We start from the raw sequence: 12,235 nt of genomic DNA, 5'->3' as shown, positions 1-12,235 counted from the left end.
GCCATTTCTTATTGATCAAGGGATCCATACAACAGGAAGAACTTGCAATACTAAATGTATATGCACCTAATGAGGGACCAGCAAAGTACTTAAAACAACTACTCATAGTCTTGGAGAAAGACATCGATAGCAACACAATGCTAGTGGGAGACTTCAACACCACTTTATTGCCTCTTGAAGATCAACCAGACTCAAGCTTAGCAAGGACATACTTCATCTGTGGGGGAAAATGGAATAAAGAGAATTAGTAGACATATACAGGACACTTCATCTTCAAAAAGCTGAATATATATTCTTCTCAAGTGTGCATGGAACATTCTCCAAGATAGACCATATGCTGAGCCACAAAACATACCTCCATAAAATTGAGAAGATGGAGATTGTATTAACAATCTTCTCAGACTACAATGTGCTGAAATTAGAAGTAAATCACACACACAAACAGAAAATAAATCAAACACCTGAAAATTAAACAGCTCACTATTGGACAACGACTGGCTTAGAAAGGAAATCAAAGAGGAAATCAAAAGTTTATCACTCTACAAGCATTCCTCAGGAAGGAGAAGTGAGCACACATAAGTAACCTAACCTCAAAGCTTAAGAGCTTGGAGAATGATCAACAAAAGGAGCCCAATTCGAACAGGAGGAAGGAAATAATAAAACTCAGAGCAGAGATTAACGAGATGGAAACCAAAAAAAAAAAAATTCATAGGTCAATGAAATTAAGAGCTGGTTCTTAGAGAAAAAGAAGATCGATAAACCTCTAGCAAAACTCACAAAGAAAGGGAGAGAGAAAACCTAATAAACCAAATCAGAAATGAAAAGGGGGTCATTATACAACAGAAACTACAGAAATGTAAAGGATTCTCAGGGAGTACTTTGAGAAGCTTTATGCCAAATGCTATGGAACACGAAAGCCTCTAGGAAATGGATGAATTCCTAGATTCCAATAGCCTCCCAAGGCTGAACCAAGAAGACCTGGAACACCTGAACAGACCTATCACCATCAAGGAAATTGAAATGGTAATAAAAAGTCTCTCCAATCACAAAAGTCTTGGCCAGATGGATTCACTAGTGAATTCTTCCAAATCTTTAAAGAGGACTTACTCCCAATCCTCTTTAAGCTTTTTCACGAAATTGAAGTATCAAAAACACTTCCAAATCAGTTTCTATGAAGCAAATATCACCCTGATACCAAAGCAGACAGAGATACCACAAAGAAAGAGAATTACATGCCAATATCCCTGAGGAACACAGACGCAAAGATCCTCAACAAACTATTAGCAAATAGACTCCAACGACTCATCAAAAAGATCATACACCATGACCAAGTAGGATTCACGCCAGGGATACAAGGATGGTTTAACATTCAGAAATCAATCAACACAATCCATCATATCAAGAAAAAATGTCTCTCTTCTTGTGCAGTAGTACAGTCCTGCTGGTTTTCCATTGAGATGGAACCTTGCATTCAGACAGGTAGTGTGTGAAGAGCCGAACCAGTGTATTGATGAGTACTGTCGACAGATTCTTCAGGTGTTCAGATCTGACTTTGGGCCTGGAGCTGTTTGCTTCTTTACCAAAGAAATGGCATGTTGGATTTCAGAAGGGAGAACTTTGGGAATGATATATACATCCTGTGGAATTTGTATGTGGACAGGTAGACATGGCTATTGAAGAGACCGAGTAGAAGTCATGGATAATATCCTCCATTGTATTTCTGGAAGATGTGATAGATCCCTCAGGATGTTGGAGGGCAGTCATCTTGGTCTTATAATTGGTGAAGGACAGGCAGGCCTAGAAAATGCTTTTCCCGGTTTCTGCTGAATCTGCTAGGTTGCTCTTTGAGGTCTTCTTTCTCTGCATTGCTTTGCAAGCCTGGACATTCTCTTGTGGTTGCCTGAGGCTTGCGCCAAGCCACATTGGCAAATAAGCTCAAAGGTTTTTGAAGACAGGCATTTTTTTGTGGATAGATCTCTCTTGGCATTCCTCCCACAATCATGGAGGTGCTGAACCAGTCAATTGTATTCCTCGTCAATGTTTTCAAAGATGAATTCTTCCAATATTGCCACAGCAGTGTCAAAGAGCTCCCAGTTGGTGGTCGTTCTAGGAGTTCTCTTCTTAAACTTTGCAGCCATTTCTCCCCACTCCGCGAAGTAGAATTTTGCATGAAGGAGGTGATGGTCCGATCCCATTTGGAATTTTGGGACAACAGCCATGTCAGTAATGCAAAACCGTCGATTGAATATGATGTGGTCAATTTTGTTGTGGATCCATCTACCGGTAGACTCCCATGTCCAACGTTTAGATTCAGCCTTCTGGATCTGTGAGTTACCATGGATGGTTTGGTTGACATGATGAACTCAAACATTCTCTCACCCTGTTTATTCCATTCTAGGTTATGGGTCCCAATGTGGAGTTTTTCAGCTGATCTTCTCGGTCTTATATTGGCATTAAAATCACCGACAATGATCTTGTAGAAGGTTTGGTCTTCTTTATAGAACTTCTCCAGCTCCATGTAGAACTTCTCAATTTCTCCTTTATCATAATTGGATGTTGGTGCATAGAAAATGAAGATAGAGTACACATATCTTCTGTGTTAAAACCTCTCTGGTGTGAGGTTTTATCTCAGCTTGGTAGGGGTTTTATTTTTGTTTTTTGTCTTTGTTTCAATATATCATACTATCTCTTTCAATTCTTTTATGCCCTTACCTATCAGGGATATTTGCAATTCCAGTATTTACTTCCTTTTATCATCCAACATTTAAAATGCTTTATTAGATTTTATATATATATATACACACATATATATACATATAACTATATATAAAAGTTCTTGAGATTGCAACAACAAAGTCTCCTATTTTATACATTTTTATACATATTTTAACATCAAATGTATTTCCATATGCCTCTACCTAGGAGGATTCATAAGAAAATTCTATTTTCGTATATTTGTTTGCTGTCCTACAAAAAAAAAAACACCTGTGATAATTCCCAAAATTTTCTGGAAAGCGTCTCCTCCCCATGGCAGGAAACTCCTTGAACCAATCAACGTCAAGCCCTCTCCACAACCCTATCATGCTTCCCATTGACGATTCTCATTCTTGGATCCTCTTATAAAAACCAAGTCTTGCTCTACTTGAAAGACATTCACATATCCTGCTAACACAGGTAAGTAGGGCGGAGAGTTTGTGAGACTCAGTTTATGAGAGTTTATGAGTATATGCATGGGCTTATAGTCACACATTTGGGGGAAGTATAGGAAAATCACTAATCTCTCACAAGTATGAGTTTTAAACTCAGCAAAAGCTGTCCTGGGAGGGCTCAATGTTAGGGGCCAATGCACAATTTCCTATCTTACCAGACCTGTAGGAGACGATAGGTCAATTTCTTCAAAGAAAGATGATAAAGAAAAGGAAATAGGTAACTGAGTGGGGTGCTGACTATATGCTCTCTAATACTCATTTCTTCAGTGTCTCTGATAGGCTTCTCGATCGCAGTAAGATGCTGTCTCCCAGGTTCATCCCCAGGTTTTTCTGGATGCTGATTGCCTGCCTGATGCTCCTATCTTGTCAAATTCAAGGTGAAATTTCTCTACTCTACACTAAAGTTTTCTAAATGTTCAGAGGCCAGGAAAGAAGACAGGCTTCTGGCTCACATATGTGGCAAGGGAAAGTTTCATCTACCATGAAAGTGTTTGTGACTCGTTTATCCTCGGCTCTTCATTCAGGATATCTAGTGGTGACACAGGTAGTGGGACACAATAGGGGAATGAATTGACATCTCATCTTGGTACTGGACATTTTTTCTTGGACGAGGACAGCACAAAGAGTCAGGAATAAGGAAGGACTGAGAAAAGTAATTTGAGATCCAGTATAGAAATTGTAGAGTAAGGAGAGAATTTGACATTTGAACAGAATAGTATTTGAAAAAGAAAAGTGAAAATCCCTCATTAGTAAGACAAGATCAAGATCGAATACTTTTAAACCATTGGTAAGATGGTAAAACATTGTCAGGAGGTTGGCATAACTTTAGAGATATTTCCAAGATTACCTTTTTGCCCCACTCTTGACTTTTTAATTTCATTCCACAATATTTGCTATGTCCACTCCAGGTGAAGAGTCCGAGACAGAATTGGCTGCTCCACGAATCAGCTGCCCTCAAGGTTCATCAAGCTTTAATGCCAAGTGTTATGCTTTGTTTATCACACCAAAATCCTGGATGGAGGCAACTGTGAGTTCTTGCTTAGAAATGAGAGGATTTGGGGGAAAAATTGCAAGTTCCCAGGGAAAGAGAATGTTTCTGGAAGAATGAAAGTGAATCAGCCTCCTCTTCACTTCACCCCATAATAAATCCTCAGGCTCCTCTTCATCCCTCTTTCAGATTGCCTGCCAGAGGTGGCGATCATCACATCTTACATCTGTACTCAGTAAGTTGGAGGCATCCTTTTTGTCCAGTATGCTCATTGGAGAAGGAAATGAGAATGCTTACGTCTGGATTGGGCTCCATGACCCCACAGAGGTGCAATTACATCTTTTTTTCTTTCTGTTACCTCTAAAGCTACTAATGTGATATAAGGCATTCTGTTTCTCTATTTTCTCAGAAAACTCCCTAAAGACATGTGGAGATCAAAGAGACAAGGCAATATGGGGCCAGTGGGAAACTTATGTGTACAAGTGCTGAATTTTGTAGAGGACTCTTTGCTCCAATTCAATTAGTATGCCTCTATTTCATTCAGAGAGGAAATGGATGGAAGTGGAGTAATGAAGATGTGATGAATTATTTTGCCTGGAGGAAAATTCCTCCTTCATATCCAAACCCTGGGCACTGCGGGGCTCTCCTGAAAGACTCAGGTAAGAACAAACATCTGTGTATCATTTTACATCTCTTCCACTCCCTTTTCTGAACCTGACTTTTAGGAAATTCTCCCAAGTTGAGAGATTCAATTTTTGTTTCTCTTCTCTCCCGTCTGATATCTCTTTAACTCCATCTTTCATTCTTGAAAAAGTGCAAATGAAGTTTTTGATAAGAGCTAGAATCTGATTTGTGTTTGAAAACAGTAAAGAGTGGTAATTCTCTCTTAGGCTCATGACAGTCTGCCCCTTTACACATAACTTATGTTTCTCTCTCTCTCCAGATTATAAGGAATGGAAAGATTTGAGCTGTGATGTGGAACTTCCGTATGTCTGCATGTTCTAGAATGGTTCATGAGAAATAAGGAGACTAGTGTGAAGATCATCATTGTTTGAAAACATCCTGGGAAATATTGTTTCCATATATACAATTTTGACCAGTTCATTCTCATCTTTCTTTCTTAACATCCTTTCTTTCCTCAGTATATTGTTTCACTTGAGTTTTAAAAGAATAACAATAAAGGCTTCAGTCTAGCTCCTCTTGCATGATTCTGTCTCACTGAGAGATTTTGAGTAGGAGGAAATGGGTAGAAAAAGAAAACCAATTAGAATCTATCTTTTGTTTCTTTTTCATTCAGACTTCCAGAAAAATGTGTAAATTATATACCTGCATATAAATTCATGCATACATACATAATATGTAATATATAATATATATGTAGGTATATAATTTGCAATTTGTAGGTATATGTAAATTATATGTAAGGTAAGAGTAAGGTCCTCCCGTTGTTCATTGATTTTCTCGAGCGGGCCCAGTAACATCTCCATTGGAGACTTTGTTGTTACTGTGTTTGGCATATCAGTATGTCATGGGTAGCTTGCCATGCTTTGCCGTGCAGGCAAGATACTCTCGGTAGCTTGCTGGGCTCTCCGAGAGGGGCAGAGGAATCGAACTCGGGTCGGCCATGTTGGCTGCGTGCAAGGCAAACTCCCTACCCGCTGTGCTATCTCTCCAGACCAAATTATATGTATGTGTATTATATACAAATATATATTGTGATGAGCATGTCAGTTTTGCTCATGTAGAAAGTGGATTTAAGACAAATAAGAACTGCTTTTCCAATGCCTACATATTTCCCTAGCTTAGTTCTCAGAACATAAGCCATAACCAGATTTAAGAGGTCTAATAATACTTAAAACAGTGCTTCTTAATTTATTATGGTGAATAAAAATTTTAAATATTGAATCTGTCATTTATTCATATCTGATGCCTTCTGAAATAAAGACAGATTAAATTTAAAAAATTGTTAGTCAAAAGCCAAACCTAATGTTTTGGTATTGTTTTAGACAAACAATACAGTTTGTCACATTGCTAAGTCAAGAAAACAGGTGCCAAGGAGTAAATATATTAAGAGGCAATTAACTCCCAAGTTACAAAAGCATAGCATTAACAGTCTTCCTGTGTCTATACAAAAAGGAACTTTTTCTGAAGGACATAAGAGAAGGAGAAAAGCATTATTTCACTTACAAATACAAAATCAAAGATTTTCGAGGAATTTGACTTTACAAGTCACAGGTATTGCTTAGGGTAAAATGGTGATTAACTGGTTGGGGAAGAGAGCACAGAAAAGAGGTTAAAGATAAAGACACAGGAATGGTAGTGCTGCAGGAACACTATGATGGGTGTAATTCAATAAATCTAAGCTCCCCGTGTCCAGGGAGAAACAATAAACCAATGTAATCCTATAGTCCTTGAATCTTCATATATTCTGATATCAATAAAAATTGAATTTGAGATAACTTGGACAGGATTTCCATTAGCACCATTTTTTAATTTAATTAAACTGTGGTTTACAAAGGTATTAAAGTTGATATTTAGGCAAGAAATATATCAACACCAATCCCACCATCAGTGTCAACTTCCCTCCAACCAGATTCCCTCCTCACCCAAACCCCCACTCCACCCCATCTGTCAACTTGACAGACATATTGCAAAGTTGCAGTTGTTGCATCTTTGATCTCAAGTTTTTAGTTTTTTTGAGTCTGTAATTTGAATAAGTTGCTATGTCACTCACCCATATCACCAGTATAACTGAAGTCCTGATGCATATTCAACCATAATCTTCAAGTTACCTTCTTCTCACCTTGATTTTTTTCCTTCTCTGTCTTTCTCCTCTGTGAACACTGGGGACTGGGGTGATCTATATATCCACCTTTACTACATTTCTTAATCCAGTATTTCACATACCACAGAGAAGTGAGATCATCCTGTGTTTGTCTTTATTCTTTTGGCCTACTTCATTCAACATGTTATCTTCTAGTTCCAACCAGGTTGCATAGATTTGGTCATTTTATTTAGTTTTCTGTTTCTAGATCACAATATTTCTTTCTACCCTATCGTCATACATCCCTAAACACTTATGGGGAAAATTTTTGACATTTTTATTAAATTGGAAACAATATCATAGGAGAGAGCTGAAACATTATTTTACATGCACCAAGAACACACTTCTATTTTTCTGTATGAAGCTGCCCATTACTTCAGAAATAGGTAACATGAATAGACATTGTTATTACTTTTTACTGGTGTTTGCTATTTTTACAATCCTGCTAAAAACAAACGGCCTTGACTAAGAGCAGTATAGCAATTTTTGTGGAAATAATTTTGCCTCTTTTTTGAGGGGGCAGAGTTTGGCCACTTTGAGTGGTGTTTAGGGATTACTCCTGGCACTGTGCTCAATAGTTGCCTAAGGTTTTAGGGGTTCCCTGTGTGGTGCTAAAGATTTTTACCAGGTACAAATCCACATTATGCAAGTCAAGTGCCCTAACTCCTGTACTATCTCTCCAACTTGCTGTAATTTTAAATTAATTTATGCTTGTACAATGTTTTTGTCTTAATTTCCTGTGCTGGTAAAAAACAATAAAGTGAGCTACAAAGTTTTCAGTAATTACTTTTAAGCCAGTTTCTATTTCAGTTTGAGTTTTCCATTTAAGGGATTCTCTCTCTTCTATAACATAAGTCACTACATTTGATGTGACTTATTAAAAGAAAATATTGTGATAGATAACTCACATGTTTAGCTCTGTTGTCTATTTTAATCTTAAAAGTAAAAAAAGGAGTTTGGTGTTTTTGAGGGGCTTGCTTTGTCTTAAGGTAGCCTGTGTAGTTTTTCTTGTGTGCTTTTGAGCCTATGGTTTTGAATTTATGAAGTTCCCGAGTTGTTGTTTGTCTGTGAAGCTGTGTATTGTTCTTTCCGATATGAATGAGAGTCTAGCTGGGTAAAGTATTCTTGGTGAAGCATTTATTTTATTGAGTTTTCTCACTATATCCCACCATTGTTTTTGGGCCCAGAGAGTTTTGTTAGATAAGTATGGTGTGAATCTTAAGGAAGCTTCTTTATAAGCAATTTCTTTTTTTTAATTAAAAAAAATTTTAATAGTGAGACATCATGAGGTACAGTTGCAGACTTGCACATTTTTGTGCTTGGGTTTCAGTTATACAATGATCAAACACCCATTCCTCCACCAGTGCCCATTTCCCAGCACCACAGATCCCAGTATCCCTCCCACCCCCCATTCCCCCCATCCCACCCTGTCTCTGTGGCAGGGCATTCCCCTCTGTTCTCTCTCTCCTTTTGGGTGTTGTGGTTTGCAAAAGAAACATTGAGTGGCAATCATGTTTGATCTATAGTCTACTTTCAGCATGCTTCTCCCATCCTGGGAGGATCCTCCCAACACCTTTATTTGGTGTTCCCCTCTTTATCTGAGCTCCCTTTTCCCCTAGTATGTGTGGTGGGGCTCCAAGTCTTGGAGTAAAATCCTGATACTAATCTGGGCCATTCTTGGGTGTTAGTTGCCTATTTTGTTACTTTATGTTCCCGAGATGAATGCAGTCTTTCTATGTCTATCCCTTTCTTTCTGAGTCATTTCGCTTAACATAATACTTTCCATGTAGTACCACTTGTATGTAAATTTCGTGACTTCGTTTTAAGCAATTTCTTTCTTTAATCTCGCTGCTTTCAGAATTTTAGCTCTGTTTATGGTTTTTGTCATTCTGATAAGGATGTATCTTAGAATATTTTTATTTAGATTTCTTTTAGTTGGTACCCTTCCGGCTTCCTGAATCTGCATGAATGTACTAATTCTGAATATTAATCCCTTGAAACATCTCAGAAATTATGTCTGTGACAGTTTATTCTTCACCAGGGTTTTATTCCTGTCCCTCTGGGACTCCAATTATTTTATATTATGCCTCTTGGCTTCATCCTGATTTTCTCTTGATATGTATTGGTTTATTTTGAGCCTCTTTTTTATTTGCTGCTGTTGTTGGAAGGTTCTCTGGAGCTCTGGAGCTGTTACTCTACTGCTGAGGCCAAAATACAGAGAGAACACACTTAATGGGAAAATTATTTACCCACTACCCATAATAAAAGGGGTTAATATCCAGAATTAGTAGAACTCTAGAAGAAAACAAAACCTTCAACCCTTCAAAAAATGAGGAGGAGAAATGAACAGAAACTTCCTCAAAAAAGAACAACAAATAACCAAAAGGCATATGAACAAGTGTTCTACATCACTAATCATCAGGGAGATGCAAGTAAAAACAACAATGAGATATCATCTTACACCACAGATACTGCCACACATCAAAAGGAACAAGAACAACCAGTGCTGGCATTGATAGTCGGATAAATGGATGTTCTTTCATTGTTGTTTGGAATCCCAACTGGTCAACCTTTCTGGAAAATAGCATGGGAATTCATCAAAAAATTAGAAATTGAGTTTTAGATGACTCATTAATAACACTTCTGGGAATATATCCCAGGGTTATAAAAAAAAGCACAGTAGAAATGGCATTTGCACCTGTTTGTTCATTGCAGCACTGTTCATAATATCCCAAATCTGGAAATAATCTGAGTGCCTGAGAATAGATGATTGGTTGAAGAAACTATGGTATAACTGCACAATGGAATACTATGAAGATTTTAGAGAAAATGAAGTCATGAGATTTGTTCTAAGTGGATGGACATGGAGAATATCATGCTAAGTGAAATGAGTCAGAAAGAGAGGATCATACATAAAATGATCATTCATATATGGAATATAAAGTAACATAATATGAGACTAATATCCAAGGTCAATAGAGACAAGGGCTAGACTAATATCCAAGGTCAATAGAGACAAGGGCTAGTAAGACTGCTCCATACATGGAAACCTGCCTAATGAGCTGGGGGAGAAAGCAGTTGGGATAGAGAAGACAACACTAAGTCAATGGTGTTTGGAGGGATCGCTCAGGATGGGAGATGTGTTCTGAAACTAGATAAAAGACCAAACATGATGGTTTCTCAGTATCTGTATTGCAAACTGCAATGCCCCCAAATAGAGAGAGAGTAAAAAGGAAATTGTCTGCCACAGAGGCAGGAGATGAGGTTGGGTGAGGGTGGCAGAAGGACTACTGGGGACATTGATGGTGGAAAATGTACAATGGTGGAGGGACGCATATTCAATTATTTCATGATGGAAACTCAAATATGAAAACTTTGTAACTGTAACTCACAGTTATTTATTAAAAATCAGAAAATAAGTTATATTGAAATAAGTAATAATGAATTCTAATAATTGACAGGGTGTTAAGGCAGACAGTATGGTTCTCTGGGGGTGATTTTACAAGATATTAGGGTCTCTTTGTTCAGGATGTCTCAACTGAACTTACAGTTTGTTCAGCAGACTGAGAAAGAGAACAAAGAGCATATAGTTTACTTGTGAGATGGCCAAAGTCTAGATGAGGGGATGGTTTGGTAAATGCAGTAAAATGATAGGAGAATTTGGAAACTCTCATCAAGAGTGGAAGGCCAACAAAACAAGAACTCAGTCTGTGGCAGGGGTATATTGCCACTTTGGGTTGTGGTATGAAAACATTGCTCCTTAAAAAATATTACAAACATGTATACCTTATAGATCAACATTACCTACATTAATAAAATAATAAAAAGCAAACAAAATAGTGAAATAAGAGCTGAGCAAGAATCTGAAAATGAAATATGTTCAGAGATAAAAGATTAAACAACATGATCCTTATTTAAAAATGAAAGTAAAGGGGTAAACTTGGCATGCATAAAAAAATAGTTCACTGTATCACTGTATCACTGTCGTCCTGTTCAATTTACTCAAGCTGACACCAGTAATGTCTCCATTCGTCCCAGCCCTGAGATTTTAGCAGCCTCTCCTTACTCGTCTTTCCCAACACTGCCATATTGGAGATTCTTTCAGGGTTATGGGAATGAGACCCGTTATTGTTACTGTTTTTGGCATATCAAATATGCCACGGGTAGCCTACCAGACTCTGCCAATAAAAAAATAAAAATAAAAAAAGTTAAATTGTGATTATTGCTTATGTTTTCTTCCTCAGTTGGAAGATAAGCAAATCAACTAAGTTATGCAAGTTTCAAAATGCTCACCCCACTGCCCCAAACAGAATTGCTCCACATGTTATCCACCTGCTTTCTTTGTCTATATGTCTCACAGACTGTCGCATTACAGGTCCATGATTCTCACCCACTTTCTGCTGTTCTCCCTTTCATCTCAATTCTCATCGTTCCCACAATTTTCTGTTTCTTCCTGTCTATCTCAGGGCCATGGGAGTTAGTCACCTGACTGCTGATAAAAAAAGACAAAAACTACCTTTGCCTCTGACTGTTCGCCAACAGTTTTTGGGAAGGGCACCTTATCTGTGACTATTCCCAAGAAGCAGTCTGGTTTTCTCCACCCTCAGCACCTTGCTACTCTGAACCAAATGGATTTTGGCAGGCTATGCATCATCTGGAGTAGTTGTGGGCATTTTGAGCACTGCTAGGTATGTAGTCCTTATAAAATAAACACAGAACAATTCATATTATGCTCACAAATGTTTCCCCCAAAACAAACGCTTACCACCTATGTCACTTAGTTCAAGAGTCTGCAAGGTCCTAAATGATCCAGTACTGTTTCCCTCCAAATACTGTTCTAACTCAATCATTTCACTCTCCTTGAGAAATTATCAGGTGTTACCTTAGTTAAACTTTTACCTTGGTTGTATATTATTTCTAGAAAACGCTTGTCAGACTTATCTGTATAGATAACTTCCTCAGCAACAAGGTAAGGTAAAGGCCCTCCCGTTGTTCATTGATTTTCTCGAGCGGGCCCAGTAACATCTCCATTGGAGACTTTGTTGTTACTGTGTTTGGCATATTGAATACATCACGCGTGGCTTGCCAGGCTCTGCCGTGTGGCCGAGATACTCTCGGTAGTTTGCTGGGCTCTCCGAGAAGGGATGAGGAATCGAACTCTGGTCGACCATGTTGGCTGCGTGCAAGACAAATGCCCTACCACTGTGCTATCGC

At 38.2% G+C, this 12,235-nt stretch overlaps 1 protein-coding gene across 1 annotated transcript; it reads left to right on the top strand.

Moving 5' to 3' along the window:
• Positions 1-3,479: 3,479 nt before the first annotated feature.
• LOC130026880 (regenerating islet-derived protein 3-gamma-like) lies at positions 3,480-5,236 on the top strand. Its single transcript, XM_056117602.1, has 5 exons — positions 3,480-3,586; positions 4,118-4,236; positions 4,387-4,524; positions 4,742-4,856; positions 5,141-5,236. Exons 1-5 carry the CDS (start codon positions 3,508-3,510, stop codon positions 5,200-5,202), a joined length of 513 nt encoding a protein of 170 aa, XP_055973577.1. The 5' UTR covers positions 3,480-3,507; the 3' UTR covers positions 5,203-5,236.
• Positions 5,237-12,235: the final 6,999 nt, after the last annotated feature.

Source organism: Sorex fumeus, unplaced genomic scaffold, assembly GCF_029834395.1.
Source record: "Sorex fumeus unplaced genomic scaffold, SorFum_2.1 ptg000003l, whole genome shotgun sequence".
Classification (NCBI taxonomy): domain Eukaryota; kingdom Metazoa; phylum Chordata; class Mammalia; order Eulipotyphla; family Soricidae; genus Sorex; species Sorex fumeus.
The sequence above is the reverse complement of the archived record's forward strand: the minus strand, read 5'-3'. Positions and strand labels throughout refer to the sequence as shown.

What these genes read in the sequence shown, in the direction of transcription:
- LOC130026880 (XM_056117602.1), top strand. Translation starts at nt 3,508, where the DNA reads ATGCTGTCTCCCAGGTTCATCCCCAGGTTTTTCTGGATGCTGATTGCC. An exon ending in AATCCTGGATGGAGGCAACT is followed by an intron (nt 4,237 to 4,386) that starts GTGAGTTCTTGC and finishes TCCCTCTTTCAG; the next exon opens with ATTGCCTGCCAGAGGTGGCG. An exon ending in GGCTCTCCTGAAAGACTCAG is followed by an intron (nt 4,857 to 5,140) that starts GTAAGAACAAAC and finishes CTCTCTCTCCAG; the next exon opens with ATTATAAGGAATGGAAAGAT.